The sequence below is a fragment of the Oncorhynchus clarkii genome, chromosome 29, assembly GCF_045791955.1.
Source record: "Oncorhynchus clarkii lewisi isolate Uvic-CL-2024 chromosome 29, UVic_Ocla_1.0, whole genome shotgun sequence".
NCBI lineage: Eukaryota > Metazoa > Chordata > Actinopteri > Salmoniformes > Salmonidae > Oncorhynchus > Oncorhynchus clarkii.
Genome location: NC_092175.1, coordinates 21,519,986 through 21,541,825, shown reverse-complemented (window position 1 = coordinate 21,541,825; position 21,840 = coordinate 21,519,986). Strand labels below are relative to the sequence as shown.

The 21,840-nt window shown below is 42.7% G+C and overlaps 1 protein-coding gene across 1 annotated transcript in view; it reads left to right on the top strand.

Annotated features, from left to right (window-relative positions):
* The window catches only part of LOC139388322 (astrotactin-2-like), a 472,647-nt gene that overhangs the window by 381,414 nt on the left and 69,393 nt on the right, over positions 1-21,840 (top strand). The window contains exons 18-19 of the mRNA XM_071134926.1: positions 7,412-7,545; positions 8,090-8,238. Coding sequence (XP_070991027.1) covers positions 7,412-7,545; positions 8,090-8,238 — 283 coding nt within the window. The remainder of the gene's footprint in view (positions 1-7,411; positions 7,546-8,089; positions 8,239-21,840) is intronic.

Here is a 21,840-nt window from a genome sequence, read left to right as displayed (position 1 = left end):
GTAACGTCAAGGTGTAGCGTGGTAGGCGTACATTTTCTTTATTAAAATGTTCCACCAAAGAAAACAATAAACAACTCAACGAACAAAAAGCTTAGGAGTGCAACCCATGGAACAAACAAAGACAAGATCCCACAACAGAAAGTGGGAAAAAGGGCTGCCTAAGTATGATCCCCAATCAGAGACAACGATAGACAGCTGACTCTGATTGGGAACCATATTCGGCCAAAAACAAAGAAATAGACAACATAGAATGCCCACCCAAATCACACCCGGACCTAAACAAATAAAGAAATAAAACGGCTCTCTAAGGTCAGGGCGTGACACCTCCCCCTTTTTCCTCCATTCATAATGATGGTCATTATGGCCAAAAAGTTATATTTTTGTTTCATCAGACCAGAGGACATTTCTCCAAAGAGTACGATCTTTGTCCCCATGTGCAGTTGCAAACCGCTGTCTGGGTTTTTTTTATGGCGGTTTTGGAGCAGTGGCTTCTTCCTTGCTGAGCGGCCTTTCAGGTTATGTTGACTTAGGACTAGTTTTACTGTGGATATAGATACGTTTGTACCTGTTTCCTCCAGCATCTTCACAAGGTCCTTTGCTGTTGTTCTGGGATTGATTTGCACTTTTCGCACCAAAGTACCTTCATCTCTAGGAGACATAATGCGTCCTCTTCCTAAGCGGTATGACGGCTGTGTGGTCCCATGGTGTTTATACTTGCATACTATTGTGTGTACAGATGAACGTGGTACCTTCAGGCGTTTGGAAATTGCTCACAATGATGAACCAGACTTGCAGAGGTCTAAAAATGTTTTCCTGCGGTGTTGGAAATACATCCACAGGGACAACTCCAATTGACTCAAATGATGTTAATTTACCTATCAGAAGCTTCTAAAGCCATGACATCATTTTATGGAATTTTGCAAGCTGTTTAAATCCATAGTCAACTTAGTGTATGTAAACTTCTTACCCACTTGAATTGTGATACAGTGAATTATTAGTGAAATAATCTGTCTGTAAACAATTGTTGGAAAAATGACTTGTGTCATGCACAAAGTAGATGTCCTAACCAACTTGCGAAAACTATAGTTTGTTAACAAGAAATTTGTGGAGCCGTTGAAAAACGAGTTTTAATGACTCCACCCTAAGTGTATGTAAACTTCTGATTTTAACTGTATATAGGACAAACCCACCTGACGACAAGAGAGACACCACAACACTACATAAAGACAGACCTAAGACAACAACATAGCATGGCAGCAACACATGACAACACAGCGTGGTAGCAACACCACATGACAACAACATGGTAGAAACTCAATATGTCAGCAGCACAATATGGTAGGAGCACAAACGATGGTACAAACATTTTTGGGGCACAGAAGGTAATGCAATGCATCACACGAAGCAGCCACAACTGTCAGTAAGTGTCCATGATTGAGTCTTTGAATGAAGATATGGAGATAAAAAAGTAATTAGAGTATTTTTTGCACCTCGTTCCAGTCACTTGCTGCAGCGAACTGAAAAGAGTAGCGACCCAGGGATGCATTTGCTTTGGGATCCTTTAATAGAATGTGACTGGCAGAACGGGTGTTGTATGTGGAGGATGAGGGCTGCAGTAGGTATCTCAGATAGGGGGGGGGAGTAAGGCCTAAGAGGGTTTTTATAAATAATCATCAACCAGTGGGTCTTGTGACTGGTATACAGAGATGACCAGTTTACAGAGGAGTTTAGAGGGCAGTGATGTGTCCTATAAGGAGCATTGGTGGCAAATCTGATGGCCAAATGGTAAAGAACATCTAGCTGCTCAAGAGCACCCTTACCTGCCAATCTATAAATTAAGTCTCTGTAATCTAGCATGGGTAGGATGGTCATCTGAATCAGGGTTAATTTGGCAGCTTGGGTGAAAGAGGAGTGATTACGATAGAGGAAACCAAGTTTAGATTTAACCTGAGCCTGCAGCTTTGATATGTGCTGAGAGAAGGACAGTGCACTGTCTAGCCATACTCCTAAGTACTTGTATGAGGTGACTACCTCAAGCTCTAAACCCTCAGAGGTAGTAATCACAACTGTGGGGAGAGGGGCATTCTTCTTACCAAACCACATTACCTTTGTTTTGGAGGTGTTCAGAACAAGGTTAAGGGCAGAGAAAGCTTGTTTGACACTAAGAAAGCTTTGTTGTAGAGCGTTTAACACAAACTCTGGGGAGGGGCCAGCTGAGTATAAGACCGTATCATCTACATACAGATGGATGAGAGAGTTTCCTACTGCCTGAGCTATGTTGTTGTTGTAAATTGGGAAGAGCGTGGTGCCTAGGATCGAGCGTTGGGGTTCTCCCTTGGTGACAGGCAGTGGCTGAGACAGCAGATGTTCTGACTTTATACACTGCACTCTTTGAGAGATGTAGTTAGCAAACCAGGCCAAAGACCCCTCAGAGACAATACTCCTTAGCCAGACCATAAGAATGGAATGGTCTACCGTATCAAAAGCTTTGGCCAAGTCAATAAAAATAGCAGCACAACATTACTTAGAATCAAGGGCAATGGTGACATCATGAGGACCTTTAAGGTTGCAGTGACACATCCATAACCTGAGCGGAAACCAGAGTGCATTCCAGAGGGAATTCTATAGACTTCAAGAAAGCCAGTCAGTTGATTATGAACACGTTTTACCAACACTTTTTATAAACTGGGCAAAATAGAAATTGGCCTATAACAGTTAGGGTCAGCTTTAAATAATAGATGCACCATGGCTGCCTTCCAAACAATGGGAACCTCCCCAGAGAGGAGAGACAGGTTAAAAGGTCAGAGATAGGCTTGGTGATGATAGGGGCTGCAACCTTATAGAGGAAAGGATCTAAACCATCTGACCCAGATGTTTTTTTTTGGGGTCAAGTTTAAGGAGCTCCTTTAGCACCTCAGACACAGTGACTGCCTGCAGGGATAAACTTTGTAGCGGGCCAGGGGAAAAAGAGGGAGGAGCATCGGGGCTAGTCACATTAGAAGGGATGGGTGGGAGATGAGGAAATGATAGAGGCATGGCTGAGTCAAATAGGAATCCTGACTTAATGAAGTGGTGATTAAAGAGCTCAGTGATGTGCTCCTTGTCAGTAACAATCACATCATCACCATTAAGGGACATGGGCATCTGTGAGGAGGAGGGATTATTCTACAGGTTTTTAACCATTTTCCCGAACTTCTTGGGGTTAGACCCACAGAGAGATAATTCTGCTCCTGAAAATAACTAACTTTGGCCTTCCGGATAGCCTGAGTGCACTTATTTCTCATTTGCCTGAACGAGAGCCAGTCAGCCTGAGTATGCGTGTGCCGAGCCTTTCGCCAAATGAAATCATTGAGTTGGAGTAACTCTGCCAGATCACGGTGGAACAAGGGGCTGAACCTGTTTTTAATTCTCAATTTTCTTTATGGGGGCGTGTTTGTTAACAACACCACTGAAAATATTAAAAAAGAAGGTCCAAGCATCTTCGACAGAGGGGATCAAGCTGATTCTTTCCAAATGTACAGAGGCCAGGTCATGAAGGAAGGCTTGTTCATGAAAGTTTTTTAGAAAGCATCTATGACATATCTGGACAGGTCGTTTCACTGAGCAGCCATTACGAACACAGGCTGTAAAACAGTGATCACTAAGGTCATTACAGAAAACACCAGATTATTTGTGAGGATAACATCAAGGAGAGTAGCCTTTTCTGGGTGTTGAAGTCATACCTTGTGAGGTTGGTAATAATCTGAGAAAGATTTTAGGGAGTTCCATTGCTTTAGGACTTGGTCAGGTCGTTTAATCATGTCCCAGTTTAGGTCACCTAGCAGGACAAATTCAGAGTTAGTGTAAGGGGCCAGGGGAGAGGGCAGGTAGGGTACAGGCTGGTGCAACAGTCAACAAAGAGTAATTTGAAAGTTTAATGCTTAAAACCAGCAAATCAAATTGTTTGGGGACAGACTTGGCGGAGACAACCGAGCACTGAAGGTGTTCCTTGGTAAAGATTGCCACTCCACTACCTGTCTTGCCAGAAAAAAAGGTTATAACCAGAAAGGTTAACAGCAGTGTTAAAAACACTCTTTCTTAACCACGTCTCAGCAATGACCAACACATCTGGATTGGAGCTGTGAACCCACACTTTCAATTTTAGGTAATAAGCTTCTAGTGTTAATGTGCGGAAAACCCAGGGTTTCACAAGAGCAGAAATCAGTGAAACAAATATCAGAACACAAGTCAGAATTGAGGCTAGCAACAGTAGATGGGCCATGGTGTACATGCATATTTCATCCGCAGTAATACAATAAATACATAAATAGTAGGCCTATACTAGTTAATTAAAGTGTTTCTGAGTAAGCTCACATAATAAGCTTCACAAGTTAATTAGCCTACCTAAAAAGTCTGCTTGTGTGTGTAAATGCATGTGTGCTGGAGGCCAGTGAAATCTCGGGAGAGAGGGGAGAGTGTGGCGGGGGTACCTGTGCCAGACAGGGGGAGACAGGGCATGGAGAAGTTTTTTTTGGGAGGCAGTTTCCTTGTAGAAAATCCCAGCTAGCTAGCTAGCGTAGCTTGCAAGTCTCTGTACACAATTTTTTTCCCACGTGCAAAAGGAGGTGGTTAGCTAGCAAATCAGTTTTGGTGAATGGTCCTTTACGACGGGCAAACAAAGTTGTCTTGTGGCTGTTGTATTTTGGAGATTGCGAGGAGGATAACTGTAGAAAAGGCCCATGGAGTTGGTGGAATACTCCTTTAATTCATTGCCATTTACTCAGCTGGACCAGGGGCGCTCTAATTAGGTCAGGTGGAAATGTCCAACAGATCTCAACTCCATAAAAGGAGGAAATTGCCATCGCCTGATCTCGCTGCTTTCTCTTCCTTAACTCCATCTGATCCAGAAGTTCTGTGCGTCCATGAATCCACGTAAGTCCACCGACTATGTTACCTTACATCTGAATTATCTGTGGCGATCGGGAGAGTGGGCCATTCAGTTACTGTTAATAGTTATTACCGCGGAGCGCGGCTTGGAGCGCAGATTCAAACATATTGTGTAATGTGAATTGTCAATGATCACGGCCCTACGGATCCTCATAGGCCAATTATGCAATCGATATGGTTCATATGTATTGAAATGGATTATATGTACACATGAAGACAATTGAAAGAGTGAAATGAGAAACGTCATTGTTTGCTAACTGATAGACTTTGATAATGGGGATTATAGATTGTATAACCATTCCCTGTTTGTATTCTTTCATGATTTATGATAAATAGTTACGAGCCTAAATGTCTCGCGGATGATTACTATTGACTTAATGAACTGAACTGTTGACCTCCCTAACTTGTGTTAATAATGAATGATATGATTTGATCTTTGATTATGAATCTGATTGGATACATGTTATTTGTTTCCTTTGTGATGCAGCACAGACTACTCAGTAAATATACTACTTTATGGTTAAAGGAATTCCTGCCTCAGTCTCATCCATTCCTCTGTCACCTTCACTGTCAGTCATCCTACCTGTCCAGCTACTCACACAGATTCCACTAATCTTTAAATAACATTCTCTAGAATCCAGTCGTCCCTGGCGACGGCGATCCATAGTGATGGTGCTGCCCCTCTGGGTGAGATCTTAAGGCACACCAGCTGGTGTATGTTCTTCCCCATTAGACTGGTCTGAGGTCAGGCTCATTCAGACCAGGAAGCTGATTTGACCTAAAACATCCCAGTTGCAGTATTTGGAGATTCCTCTCTGCTTCTCCTGTATCTGGTCGAGCAAATAGAAGCTGTGGATGAGTTTGGACCTGACCATCTCTGCTCTGGGAAAGAACTTCTCATCTGTTGACTTGCCCCTGTCATTGTGACTGTTGTAGGTTATGGAATCTGATATTTCAAGCCACATTTCAAATCACCTAGGTGGTTTGAAGTCTGATACAAATCTGATTCTTGGCCATGTGACTTGTGTCTGAATGGTCAAATCTGATTCTTGGCCATGTGACTTGTGTCTGAATGGTCAAATCTGATTTATTTGCCCTCAAGTGGTTCACCGATAAGCCTATACCACTGTGCACACACTCATTGTTTCTATGACAACTAGCTTAGCCATGTCAGCAAATGACTGCTGTCTGAACACACACAAATCTGATTTGGTCACTTGTAACTTGCTGTTTGGCATTTGGTATTTGATTAGGATCCCCATTACCTGTTGCGAAAGCAGCAACTACTCTTCCTAGGGTCCTCTCAAAACATGAAACATGACATAATACAGAACATTAATAGACCATAACAGCTCAAGGACAGATGTTTGGACACTCAGTAGTCCAAAACGAATTTGAAAAACAAACCTGACAATGCCTTTAAAACACATTCGGTGTCCTCTCCTCTGGATGACTGGTTTCCGGATGTTTTCTGGGGTCTCTGTGCAGGTATTTGATGACCGCGATCAAGCGTGTCCCTCAGCAGTCTGCGCGGGTCGGCGCTGTCAACCAATTGCTTACATAAATAACTAAGTGCTCCATTGATTGGCCGGTGTGACAGGGAGCCAATGTGCCTGCGAACTCCCCTGAACTCTCCTTTGCACTGACGTCACCTTATTTGATCACTTTAACGGTAATATTGGCATTTGGTTGGCCTAATGAAACAGAACAATTTAAAAAGGAAAGGAAGATACCTAGTCAGTTGTACAACTGAATGCCTTCAACTGAAATGTGTCTTCTGCATTTTACCCAACCTCTCTGAATCAGAGAGATGCAGGGGACTGCCTTAAATCAACATTAACAGCGCCCAGTGAATAGGCCCCTGCCTTGCTCAGGGGACAGAATGATAGATTTTTACCTTGTCAGCTCAGGGATTCAATCCAGCAACCTTTCGGTTACTGGCCTAACGCTCTAACAACTAGGCTACCTGCCAATTAGTTTGAGTTGAAGTGATACACACTCATGATCTTGACGATGTTTCGGTTTAATGAGATTGAGGAAATGCATATCATTTTGGCCTTTTGACCTCTTAGAGAAGTAATATTCTTTCTCTGTTTAACTTGCTCTCTATCTCACACACACACACACACACACACACACACACACACACACACACACACACACACACACACACACACACACACACACACACACACTGACCTTTATGTGTCACCATTCCCAATTAAAACAAGACAGGAACATGACATGGCTCCAAGGCTACTCACTCACGTATCATCAGACCCTCGCCGCCGCGACTCTTCCGGTGGCGGAGGTGACAAAACCTGTGAGCCCCCAGTGTATGACTGTGTGATGATTCCGGGGCAGACATCGGTGGGGGGGGGTGGGGGGTAGCAACAGACATCTTGGAGCCTGGATAATTCAGGGCGTTACAGAAGGGTGATGTACGGAAGATAATTGCATTTGTCTCACCTGTTACCTTTCACAGGCCTTCAAGAGCGCCACGATGAGCTCATACTGGTGTGCAGGCAAGGGAGATGTCATCGACAACTGGTGTCGCTGTGACCTGAGTGCCTTCAGCAAAGACGGACTTCCCAACTGCAGTCCCCTGAGGCAGCCTGTGTAAGTCAGAGCCTACCTCCCATCTATCCAAGCCTAGGGAGAACTGTTGGAGTTGTAACAACCATCCCTAGGGCTGGGACCAACCTTTAATTACTTTAGGCCAGTCCAAACACCCCGGTACTCACTCTCAAGAAATAACAGTGAATCTTGTTTACTTACCCCAGTTCTGTTTTGAGTCATACACCCCAGCTATTGAAACCATCAGAACTTTTGGAGAGAGATACAAGGCATTGGATGAGCAATGGCTCTCCGGTGGATTTCCACATTAAATTGAATGGACCTACTTGCTTGTATGATTTGTCGAATGGATGCATTGATGATTCCAACTTGCTCCCTATATCTGGTCTCATAATTTTATTAACAGACTCTTAGGGTTGCGTTCCCCGACATAAAATAAGCCTAGTCCTGGACTAAAAACACTTTTAACTGAGATTCTCAGGAGTAAGCTTAATGTTCCCGGGAAACTAGTACTCAGTGCTGTTTACTTCAAATATTTTTATTGAATTAAAGTGACCCACCTCCTTCCTCTCTCTGTCTGTGTCAGGCTCAGACTGGCCCCTCACCTAGAGCCCTCCAGCACCATGGTGGCCCTGGAGTGGCTGGATGTGGAGCCCCTGATTGGCTACAAGGTGTCTGATTACATCATCCAGCATAAGCGGGTGGAGGACCCCTCGGAGGCAGAGATCTACACAGGTAGGTAGGCCGCTAGTATATTTCACTTTGGTCCAACCTACATCCAGTTATTGACAATTGTTTATCCTATGACAAAGCCAAAGGGACATTAATGAACTTATTTACCAGTGACGAGCCACATTATCTAACTGTTTGCTCTGCTGATCTGCGGAGGCCTGCTCTCACAGACAAGGTTAGACACTTGGTGGGTGAACCGGAGGGAAGAACGGGGGGAAAGGAGGTGGGTGGTGTGTGGGAGGAGGAAGACAGGACAGGATGAGAGGATGAGGCTATGTGACAGGGGCCATAATTAACACTGACCCCTAAGTGTGTAAGTCTGGGGTAATGAGTCAGAGCTTTGGGTGATAGGGATTTAATAAAGGAGAAGAGATGAGGTGCGTTGGTGGAAATAGCCAGCTTTAGTCATCGGGCCACGCGGACAGGTGATCATTCACACCTGGGAGGAGGAGAGGAGGAGAGCTGATGAGCCGGGCCCAAAAGCTGGAGCGGGCACAGACAGGCATCCTGGCAGGGGTGTGGTAGGAACAGGGCAGATGGTGTTTGTGTGACTCACCTCTGCGTCAGAGCAGTCCAGGATACAGATGAGAATGTGAACAATATCTTTCTCTCTATTTACCTCTATCTCAATGTCTCTCTCCTTCTCTGTTTTCTTAGTCTATAGTGTCTCTTTCACTGTTATTGTCTCATCTCTCTCTTGTTTCTCTCTCTCTCTCTTTCCAACTCTCTCTCTCAAACTCTCCAAATTCCTCCAGAAAGCCAAGAAAAGTTGGACTGACATTGACTTGTCTGTAGTTAAAAAGCCCTGACTTTTATTGTATGTGTGTGTGTGTGTGTGTGTTCCCTGAAACACATGTTGCAATCACAACAAAGGATTTCATTGTTGGGGGAGTCTTGGATTCCCAGATATCATCTTGGTGTGTGTAATCAAGGTGAGAAGGGGAGAGAAGCGTTGGCATGGCATCGCTTAGGTTCTGTTCTCTCTATTGGAAACTTCTGGGTCGTCTATAATAAACCATCAAAACAACCTTTTGAGTGGCTCCCAGTTTTACAGGAAGGATGGAATCAAACCCTCCATTGTTCTCCAAACTGGGGGATCTACCGTGCTGATACAAAGTTGGACGTGATCGGAGAGGGGGATTTATGGAATAATGGGGACTTGTTAAAATTAGGAATTATTCTCTCCAAGACTTGGGAAGAGGAGACTGTCTGCCCGGCCAGTGATAACCTAACCTACTTAGGGGAAAGACAACAAGTGTCAGCGAGTTCAGATGGCTACGCAAATCCGGACTAGTATTGTTTTTTCACAATGTCCAATTCCATCCATGGAAATTCATATCCTCGATACCCATGGCGAATCGTTTGGTTTCAAGACCTTGCATTGAAGTCCTTTCTAGGGGAAGAAAAAGTTGTTTTATTTTAAAAACAGAACCGGGATAGATATAAAGAGCCCCAGTCCCTGGTCACCTGGAGGCTGTAAACCACAGATGAGACTTCCACAGAGAAGCACCGGATGATCAAAAGCAGACCGCTCCGATCTGGGCCACACCCCAGCTTTCATACACCTGCCAAGTGAATTGAGTGCTCTTCAAAACTGGATTCAGTTTAATACCTCATATATCGGAAGTTTTGAAGCAGGTATGTGTCCCTCCAGTAGTTAAATCCATTGGAAACTAAATGGCTTTTGCATTAAAAAATATACCTACATCGGCAAGATATGAAAGTCAATGGGCTTTAGGCGGTATTGGGTTGGTCAGGTGAAGCAACATCCACATCAGATTGTTTGATTCAGATAAAATCAGTCACGTCAAAAGGATTCGTTAGGCTTGGAACGACTTGAGATATTGAGGAGGTATTAAGGTAGAATTGGATGGATTGTACCTTGGGTTAAAAACTCAAAAAGGCAATGATCTTCTAGACACCTGACCCGCACCTTGGGATTTTTTTCTATACATTATCCTAAGCATAACCTTCTACAACTCCCTATTATGTATGATCCTATTCCTATGTTCCCTGTTGACATACAGTACCATTCAAATGTTTGGACACACCTACTCATTCCAGGGTTTTTCTTTAGTTTTACTATTTTATACATTGTAGAATAATAGTGAAGACATCAAATCTATGAAATAACACATATGGAATCATGTAGTAAGCAAAAAAGTGTTAAACAAATCAAAATATATTTTATATTCTTCAGAGTAGCCACCCTTTCCCTTGATGACAGCTTTTCACACTCCTGGCATTCTCTCAACCAGCTTCATGAGGTAGTCACCTGGAATGCATTTCAATTAATAGGCGTGCCTTGTTAAAAGTTAATTTGTGGATTTCTTTCCTTAATTCCTTTGAGCTAATCAGTTGTGTTGTGACAAGGTAAGGGGGGTATACAAAAGATAGCCCTATTTGGTAAAAGACCAAGTCCATATTATGGCAAGAACAGCTCAAATAATCAAAGACAAATGGCAGTCCATCATTACTTTAAGACATGAAGGTCAGACAATCCGTAAAATTGCAAGAACCTTGAAAGTTTCTTCACGTGCAGTCGCAAAAACCATCAAGCGCTATGATAAAACTGGCTCTCATAAGGCCCGCCACAGGAAAGGAAGACCCAGAATTACCTCTGCTGCAGAGGATACGTTCATTAGAGTTACCAGCCCAATTAAATGCTTCACAGAGTTAAAGTAACATATACATCTCAACATCAACTGTTCAGAGGAAACTGTGTGAATCAGGCCTTCATGGTCGAATTGCTGCAAAGAAACAACTACTATAGACCAATGACAAGAAGAGACTTGTTTGGGCCAAGAAATACGAGCAATGGACATTAGACCAGTGGAAATATGTCCTTCGGTCTAATGAGTCCAAATTTGAGATTTTTGGTTCCAGCCGCTGTATGTTTGTGAGATGCAGAGTAGGTGAACGGATGATCTCCGTATGTGTGGTTCCCACCGTGAAGCATGGAGGAGGAGTTGTGATGGTGTGGACGTGCTTTGCTGGTGACACTGTCTATTATTTATTTAGAATTCAAGGCACACTTAACCAGCATGGCTACCACAGCATTTTGGAGCGATACGCCATCCCATCTGGTTTGCGCTTAGTGGGACTATCATTTGTTTTTCAACAGGACAATGGCCCAAAACACACCTCCAGGCTGTGTAATGGCTATTTGACCAAGAAGGAGAGTGATGGAGTGCTGCATCAAATGACATGTCCACAACCCAATTGAGATGGTTTGGGATGAGTTAGACCTCAGAGTGAAGGAAAAGCAGCCAACAAGTGCTCAGCATATGTGGGAACTCCTTCAAGACTGTTGGCAAAGCATTCCTCATGAAGCTGGTTGAGAGAATGCCAAGAGTGTGCAAAGCTGCCATCAAGGCAACGGGTGGCTAATTTTAAAAATATAAAATGTATGTTGCTTTGTTTAACAGTTTTTTGGTTACTACATGATTCCATATGTGTTATTTCATAGTTGTGATGTCTTCACTATTATTCAACAATGTAGAAAATATTAAAAATAAAGAAAAACCCTTGAATAAGTAGGTGTGTCAACTTTTGACTGGCACTGTATACTCCCATATCTTCTGCTGTACTACTCCATTCTTTTATCCGTCTCATCTTGTTCTTTTGGAGGCTTAGTAAGAGCAAGCTGTAGCACCACCCTGATCTGATCTCACATCTGCACGAACCATCAACACCTATCTCCCTTTTCAATTTTCAATCCTCAAATCTGTCTTTTACTCAAATCGAACAAGACAGAATACCTTCTCTCCCTGGCAAGGTCAAGAGCAGCAGCAGTGATGGACTGGGGTGGACTGACTCTCTTTGAAATGCTTGGACAGTGGCCTAGTCGGCCTAGTCCTCAGTACATTAACACTACCGTTTATATGCTCGCAATCCGCCCGATCTACGATCCCCCCCTGGCAGACCATCAGTCAGCCTTGGTTCTCCACAGGTAAGGGCATGAGGCCCAGTCTCAGAGCCTGAAGGGGAACCTAAAAGCCCCCTATCCTTTGAATGGCAATAAGCACCCACATCCCCCTTCCTCTCTGATTGTTTACCTCTTCTCTTAGAGATATTTATCATCCCCTGGTTCTTTAATCAATAACAAATCAAATTAAATGTTATTTGTCACGTGTTTCGTCAACAAAAGGTGTAGACTAACAGTGAAATGCCCTTATGCAGAGATTAAAATGAGAGAAATAATAGAAAAATAATAACACAAGGAATAAATACACAATGAGTAACGATAACTCTGTGATATTCAGACCCCTTCACCTTTTCCACATTTTGTTATGTTAATGCCTCTTTCTTATTTATTTTTTTATTTTTTTGAATTTTACCCCTTTTTCTCCCCAATTTCGTAGTATCCAATTGTTGTAGCTACTATCTTGTCTCATCGCTACAACTCCCGTACGGGCTCGGGAGAGACAAAGGTTGAAAGTCATGCGTCCTCCGATACACAACCAACCAAGCCGCTGCTTCTTTAACACAGCGCACATCCAACCCGGAAGCCAGCCGCACCAATGCGCCGGAGGAAACACCGTGCACCTGGCCACCTTGGCTAGCGTACACTGCGCCCAGCCCGCCACAGGAGTCGCTGGTGCGCGATGAGACAAGGACACCCCTACCGACCAAGCCCTCCCTAACCCGGGCGACGCTAGGCCAATTGTGCGTCGCCCCACAGACCTCCCAGTCGCGGCCGGTTACGACAGAGCCTGGGCGCGAACCCAGGACTCTGATGGCACAGCTGGCGCTGCAGTACAGCACCCTTAACCACTGCGCCACCCGGGAGGCCCGTTAATGCCTCTTTCTAAAATGGTTCTACACACAATACCCCATAAACACAAATCGAAAACAGGATTTTAGACAGATTTGCAAATGTATTAAATATAAAAAACAGAAATACCTTATAAGTATTCAGACCCTTTTCTATGAGACTCGAAATTGAGCTCAGGTGCATCCTGTTTCCATTGATCATCCTTGAGATGTTTCGACTTCTTGATTGGAGTCCTCCTGTGGTAAATTAACTTGATTGGACATGATTTGGGAAGGGACACGGCTGTCTATATAAGGTCCCACAATTGGCAGTGCATTTCAGAGCAAAAACCAAGCCATGAAGTCGAAGGAATTGTCCGTAGAGCTCCGAGACAGGGTAAGGGTACCAAAACATTTCTGCAGCATTGAAGGTCCCAAAGAACACAGTGGCCTCCATCATTCTTAAACGGAAGAAGTTTGCAACCATCCGCCCTGGCCAAACTGAGCAATCAGGGGAGAAAGGCCTTGGTCAGGGAGGTGACCAACATGCTGATGGTCATTCTGAGAGAGCTCCAGAGTTCTTCTGTGGAGATGAGAGATCCTTCCAGAAGGACAAACATCTCTGCAGCACTCCACCAATTATGCCTTTATGGTAGAGTGGCCAAACTGAAGCCATTCCTCAGTAAAAGGCACATGACAGCCAGATTGGAGTTTGCCAAAAGGCACCTAAATACACTCAGACCATAAGAAACAAGATTCTCTGTTCTGATGAAACCAAGATTGAACTCTTTGGCCTGCATGCCAAGCGTCACGTATGGAAGAAACCTGGCACCATCCCTACGGTGAAGCATGGTGATGGCAGGACCTTGCTGTGGATGTGTTTGTCAGGGGCAGGGACAGGGACGAGGCAAAGATTAACGCAGCACATTAGTGCCTGACTGGGTACAAATGTCCTACTGCACATTATCTTGGAGGGTTAAATTGGGAAGAGGTGCATCCTCGGACCACTTCCATATTGAGCGTGTCACTGGTACTTCCTGTTTGAGTTTTGCTTGTAATCAGGTATCAGGAGGATAGAGTTATGGTCAGATTTGCCAAATAGAGGGCGAGGGAGAACTTTGTATGTGTTTCTGTGTGTGGCGTAAAGGTGATCTAGAGTTTTGTTGCCTCTAGTTGCACAGGTGACATGCTGGTAAAAATGAGGTAAGATCATCACCAGGAGTGCCGCCTCTGGATGAGCATCGTCTTGTTTGCTTTTGGCTCTGTACAGCTCTTTGAGTGTGGTCTTAGTGCCAGCATCTGTTTGTGGTGGTCAATACATGAAAAATGAAAGGAAAACTCCACACACTTCTGCTCATGCTCCCATGTGATTTTATGATAATGTTTCGAGCATTAGCTCTTCATTGGGCATCCATATCCCATATGGGGTTGAGTGTCCTATATATAGGTGCAGTGCTCAGTGACATCACTTCCTGAAACAGGAAGTAAAAATATAGGTTCACATTATTGATATTCAATGTATCAAAATATCAAATCGAATTTTATTGGCCAAATACACATTTAGCAGATTTTATTACGAGTGTAGTGTAATGCTTGTAAATGAGTAATGAGATCAATATATATATTGATATTTAGTAAAATTCCAAGTAGTACAGCAGAAGATATGGGAGTATATAGTACCAGTCAAAAGTTGAGACACCTACTTATTCAAGGGTTTCTTTATTTGTACTATTTTCTACATTGTTAAATAATAGTGAAGACATCAAAACTATGAAATAGCACATATGGAATCATATAATAACCAAAAATGTGTTAAACAAATCAAAATATATTTTATATTTGAGATTCTTCAAAGTAGCCACCCTTTGCCTTGATGGCAGCTTTGCACTGTCACGTTCGCTGAAAGGAGTAGACCAAGGCGCAGCATGAGTAGAGTTGCACATATTTTAATAAACTGAAACTCACCAAAAACAAATCAATAAAGCACAAACGAAACGTGACGCTACTGGTGTGCACTCGGGCAACTCAATATAGACAAGATCCCACAAACACAATGGGGAAAATGGCTACCTAAATATGATCCCCAATCAGAGACAACGTTAAACAGCTGCCTCAGATTGGGAACCATATCAGGCCAACATAGATATACAAATGACCTAGATGACCCACCCTAGTCACACCCCGACCAAACCAACATAGGAAATAACAGGCTCTCTATGGTCAGGGCGTGACATGCACACTCTTGGCATTCTCTAAACCAGCTTCATGAGGAATGCTTTGCCAACAGTCTTGAAGTAGTTCCCACATATGCTGAGCGTGCTGCTTTTCCTTCACTCTGCGGTCCAACTCATCCCAAACCATCTCAATGTGGTTGTAGACATGTCACTCCATCACTCTCCTTCTTGGTCAAATAGCCATTACACAGCCTGGAGGTGTGTTGGGTCATTGTCCATTGTCCTCATCAGACCAAAGGTCAGATTTCCACTGGTCTAATGTCCATTGCTCTTGTTTCTTGGCCCAAGCAAATCTCTTCTTATTATTGGTGTCCTTTAGGAGTGGTTTCTTTGCAGCAATTCGACCATGAAGACTTGATTCACGCAGTCTCCTCTGAACAGTTGATGTTGAGATTTCTGAGGCTGGTAACTCTAATGAACTTATCCTCGTCAACAGAGGTAACTCTGGCTCTTCCATTCCTGTGGCGGTCCTCATGAGAGCCAGTTTCATCATTGAGCTTGATGGTTTTTGTGACTGCATGTGAAGAAACTTTCAAAGTTCTTGAAATTTTCCGTATTGTCCTAAATTAATGATGGACTGTCGTTTCTCTTTGTTTATTTGATGGACATGGTACTTTACTAAATAGGGTTATCTTCTGTATATCCTCCCTACCCCCCTCACAACACAACTGATTGACTCAAACGCATTAAGAAGGAAAGAAATTCCACAAATGAACTTTTAACAAGGCACGCCTGTTAATTGAAATGCATTCCAGGTGACTACCTCATGAAGCTGGTTGAGAGAATGCCAGGAGTGTGAAAAGCTGTCATCAAGGCAAAGGGTGGCTACTTTGAAGATATATATTTTGATTTGTTTAACACTTTTTTGGTTACTACATGATTCCATATGTTTTATTTCATAGTTTTGATGTCTTCACTATTGTACAATGTAGAAAATAGTTAATATAAAGAAAAACACTTTGAATGAGTATGTCCAAACTTTTGACTGGTACTGTAAATTTATACTGTAAATATTATACACACAATATTCAATTAGGGTTTAATGAAAACAGTGGTTTGGACATTTTGAACTATAAAAGTAGTTTTCGAACTCCTTGTTAAGGCCAAGAGGAGATAGTGTGTTCAGCCTGTGGATCCAGCAATATTCCCTTTGAAGAAATTTTCTCTCAATGTCCTGCATGACATCTTGACCATGTCAATTCCAATATGTCTCAGAGAGCTAATAGGATGTCCAGCTTATGCAAAATTAACAGCAACAGAGTTTTTGGTGTCACCTGTCCGTATATTGCTGTGGTGCTCGCCGATCTGGGTCAAAAGGCTTCTGCTGGTTTGCCCTACGTACGACAGACCACAGGGACATTTCAACATGTAAACAACATTGGTGGACATGCAGATAATCAGGTCTTTGATGTTAAATATTTGTCCTGTGCGGGGGTGGGTAAATGAGTCACATTTGTACGTGAAACTGCATTGAGCACTTTGGCCACATTTGTAATTACTCTCCGGAACCTTGTCCAAGAAAGTTTCCCTTATCTCTGGTGGATAATCAGATCTGACCACAATGTCTCACGTTTGGGGGTCTTTTAAAGACCATACGTGGGGGATATTTAAATATGGCTTTCAGATCAGTGTCAATAATGTACCAGTGCTTCCTGATAATGTCCTTCAATTTCTTCCCCGATGGTGAGTATTGGGTAAAGCATGAGAGGACACGTTCTGCTGGTGGAAATGGAGGAAATATTATGTACAAAATAATGTTTCTGTTTTTAAATGTTTAGGTAATGCCATGACGTATTGGCTTTGTAAATGTTAACACGGTGGCAAAGTTAAAGGTAGGTAGGCCTTGATCATTGGCTAACCCAAACAGAAGCATTCTGGGTATTATTAATGCTGGTTTGTTGAGGTATTTGGTTACCCCCCATGTATATTTTCTTAATGGAGACGGTTGTTCATGTTTTTGAGTTCGGATTCCGTTTTCTTTTAGATGCGAGTGAAAGCTTCTACATCAGACCCTTGTATTGGCTTTCTCGTTGCTTAACATCCATGTGCCCTTGGAGGACAGAGAATTGGAGAAGAAGGAAAGAGTGTGGTAAGAGAAGATTCTGTTTGTCCTCCTTCTGCTCCATGTAAAAGGAGCACATCACTTGTCAATGGAGGAAATATTTCCCCCTCATCTTGAAAGCCTCCCATTTCCACGTCGTAAAGCTGTGGACTTCCTCCTCACAGGCACAGCCGACAGGTACACGATCCTGATAAGCCTTGTTAACTCGTCCTGATCTTAGCCACGCTGGAAACCACCTCATCACCATTAAACCCAGAATGCGATCTGAACCCCAGCTCACCACTTAGCAGCATAGGATCTAAGAGAACTGAGGACTCGGGAGTCCACATGCTACAGTGCAGGCCTGGACTCAAAAAATTTGTTTCATAGATGTTAGAATTTAGAGCACTGTTAGTCTGGCGTTTTAGCCTAAATCCCTCTGCTGTGACCTTTGACCCAAAGCTAACAAGCTCCGGTGGTCAATGCGAGTCAGACAGGAAGCATTTGTTACATAATCTCAGTTGAGTTATTACTGAAGTTATGTGCCCCCAAAAAAGGGACAGCTAAGTCTCTCAAAGAGGAACTCGGAGCGTCAACTTGTAACTCTGTGGACTGGCAAAACACCCTCTTCCCCTTTCTTTCCTCCATCTCCACCGCCCACTTTCCCCATATATTGTTGTGATATTGGCGCACATTTCACAACAAATCCATGTGTGGACCTAAGGCTATTGGACTGGCTGCCCACAAATATGTTTTGCATTTACTGATCAAACTAAGGTGAATGTTTTGCTTTGGAGCTGACCAACGCTGGGGAAAAGCACAATGTTCTGCTACCACCATCTATAAACAGCACTTTATTGTGTTGTGTTGTGTTTTTGGTTAGGTTTTTGTTTTGAAAAAAAAAACCTGGTACCTACATTAGGGGGCAGGCTTACTGGAAGTGGGGGCAGAGAGGACTCAATGTGCTTTTCTCCTGTCCTCCCCTCTATCCCTCTTTCCTTCTCTCCCTCTTTTTATATATACGCTTTGGGCCCACGGAGCGCAGCTCCCCTTTGATATAGTGCTGCTTTATGGTCCCAGCCAAAGGCCCTGTGGGTTCATGCGGGTCAATATTTATTGTTTCAGTCCGAGGGACTTATTGAAATTCATGTTCGTATATTTTACTATAACGTACGTCTAAATATTTGAAGCAATGCACCAATGGCCTTTGGCTACACTTTGGAGTCCCCACCTCCCCGAGCACACAGAAAGAGAATAGGACAGTCTGCACCTAGTATGTCTGTTATGCAGGAAGATTGCCCAAATACTGGAGAGGGAGGGGGACTGTCACTTCAATGCTAGACCAAACTAGAAACAGCTGGAGAGGTAAAGCGAGAAACTGACATCTCAAATAGAGGTCGACCGATTAATTGCAATGGCTGATTAATTAGGGCCGATTTCAAGTTTTCATAACAATGGGAAATCAGTATTTTTGGATACCGATTTGGCCGATTTTAACACCTTTATTTAACTAGGCAAGTCAGTTAAGAACACATTCTTATTTTCAATGATGGCCTAGGAACGGTGGGTTAACTGCCTTGTTCAGGGGGCAGAACGACAGATTTTTACCTTGTAAATTCAATCTTGCAACCTTACAGTTAACTAGTCCAACGCTCTAACCACCTGCCTCTCATTGCACTCCACGAGGAGCCTGCCTGTTACGCGAATGCAGTAAGAAGGTAAGTTGCTAGCCAAGGTAAGTTGCTAGCCAAGGTAAGTTGCTAGCTAGCATTAAACTTATCATATAAAAAAAAATATATCAATCATAATCACTAGTTATAACTACAAATGGTTGATGATATTACTAGTTTATCTAGCGTTTCCTGCGTTGCATATAATCGATGCGGTGCGCATTCGCGGAAAAGGACTGCCGTTGCTCCAACGTGTGCCTTTCTTAAAATCAATACACAGAGATATATATTTTTAAACCTGCATATATAGTTAATATTGCCCGCTAACATGAATTTCTTTTAACTAGGTAAATTGTGTCACTTCTCTTGCAACAGAGTCAGGGTATATGCAGCAGTTTGGGCCGCCTGGCTCGTTGCAAACTGTGTGAAGACTATTTCTTCCTAACAGAGACAGGCAACTTCGCCAAACAGGATGATTTATCAAAAGCGCATTTGCGAAAAAAGCACAATCGTTGCACGACTGTACCTAACCGTAAACATCAATGTCTTTCTTAAAATCAATACACAGAAGTATATATTTTTAAACCTGCATATTTAGTTAAAATAAATCCAGGTTAGCAGGCAATATTAACCAGGTGAAATTGTGTCACTTCTCTTGCGTTCATTGCAGGCGGAGTCAGGGTATATGCAACATTTCGGGCCGCCTGGCTCGTTTATAACTAATTTGCCAGAATGTTACGTAGTTATGACATAACATTGAAGGTTGTACAATGTAACAGCAATATTTATACTTATGGATGCCAACCGTTAGATAAAATACGGAACGGTTCCGTATTTCACTGAAATAATAAACGTTTTGTTTTCGAGATGATAGTTTCCGGATTCGACCATATTAATGACCAAAGGCTTGTATTTCTGTGTGTTATTATGTTATAATTAAGTCTATGATTTGATATTTGATAGAGCAGTCTGACTGAGCGGTGGTCGGCAGCAGCAGGCTCGTAAGCATTCATTCAAACAGCACTTTTGTGCGTTTTGCCAGCAGCTCTTCGCTGTGCTTCAAGCATTGAGCTGTTTAAGACTTCAAGCCTATCAACTCCCGAGATTAGGCTGGTTTAATCGATGTGAAATGGCTAGCTAGTTACCGGGCTGCGCACTAATAGTGTTTCAAACGTCACTCGCTCTGAGACTTGGAGTAGTTGTTTCCCTTGCTGCGGATTTTGTGGAGCGATGGGTAACGATGCTTCAAGGGTGGCTGTTGTTGATGTGTTCCTGGTTCGAGCCCAGTTAGGGGCGAGGACAGGGACGGAAGCTATACTGTTACACTGGCAATACTAAAGTGCCTGTAAGTACATCCAATAATCAAAGGTATATGAAATACAAATGGTATAGAGAGAAATAGTCCTATAAATACTATATTAACTACAACCTAAAACCTCTTACCTTGGAATATTGAAGTCTCTTGTTAAAAGGAACCACCAGCTTTCATATGTTCTCATATTCTGAGCAAGGAACTTAAACGTTAGCTTTTTTACATGGCACATATTGCACTTTTACTTTCTTCTTCAACACTTTGTTTTTGCATTATTTAAACCAAATTGACCATGTTTTCATTATTTATTTGAGGCTAAATTGATTTTGTTGATGTATTATATTAAGTTAAAATAAGTGTTCATTCAGTATTGTTGTAATTGTCATTATTACAAAGAAATAAATAAAATAGTCAGATTAATCGGCATCGTCCTTTTTTTGTCCTCCAATAATCGGTATCGGTGTTGAAAAATCATAAATCGGTCGACCTCTAATCTCAAATACATTGAAAACATAATTTACAGTACATTCTATTATTTATCAGTTATATGTATTTAACCAGTGTTGGACTCTGTATATGTTGGTTTTATTTTCCATTAGACATAGTTTATAATTGTGATTGATTAGAAGTTGATGATCATTCAGGCCTGTAGAGACCTCTAGATGGCACACCAATGCAGGGGCAGGATTTCTATTAGACGACATTATCTAACGAGACAGCCGCTCTGCCTGAGGCTGATTCATAATGGGATAGTAGGGTTGACACAGCAGGGCTCAGCATTCCCATAGGGCCTACTATTTGTGAAACTTAGTCAAACCTTTTGACTGCTGAGGGTGAGACATTTAAGTAGCAGAAAACAGATATTGTAAAGACATTATAAAGAGGTCACTTTAAATCACTTAATGTGGACAAAAAGCTTCTAAAATAATGACTAGTACTTGTAATTATTATAGTAGTACTTGTAATCATTGTGTAGTATGGGGGCCCCGAAAAAAAACATTAACCACCAAAGGCTCCATGAACACCCAAATGCGTCCCTTTAGAAACGTCAAAGCTCTCAGTATAGTGTAAAGTCTTTAGATGTTGTACACATGAAATTGTGTCATTCCGAACTTTATCCGCAACGTTAAAATTCCATTAAAAAAATATATATATATTTTAAACTTTATTTAACTAGGCAAGTGATACAGCCCAACAGGATGCTCTCGATTGTGCATCTGTAAACATTTGTCAGGGTTTTGGGTGACAAGCCAAATTTCTTCAGCCTCCTAAAATGGTCCACTCACACTGTCTGTGTGAGTGGACCATTTCAGTTTGTCTGTGATGTGTATGCTCAGGAACAACACCTCCACCTCTGTCCCTTCAATGTGGATAGGGGGGTGCTCCCTCTGCTGTTTCCTGAAGTCCATGATCATCTCCTTTGATTTGTTGATGTTGAGTGAGAGGTTGTTTTCCTAACACCACACTCTGAGTGTCCTCACCTCCTCCCTGTAGGCTGTCTCGTCGTTGTTGGTAATCAAGCCCACTATTGTTGTGTCGTCTGCAAACTTAATGATTGAGTTGTAGGCGTGCATGGCCACACAGTCGTGGGTG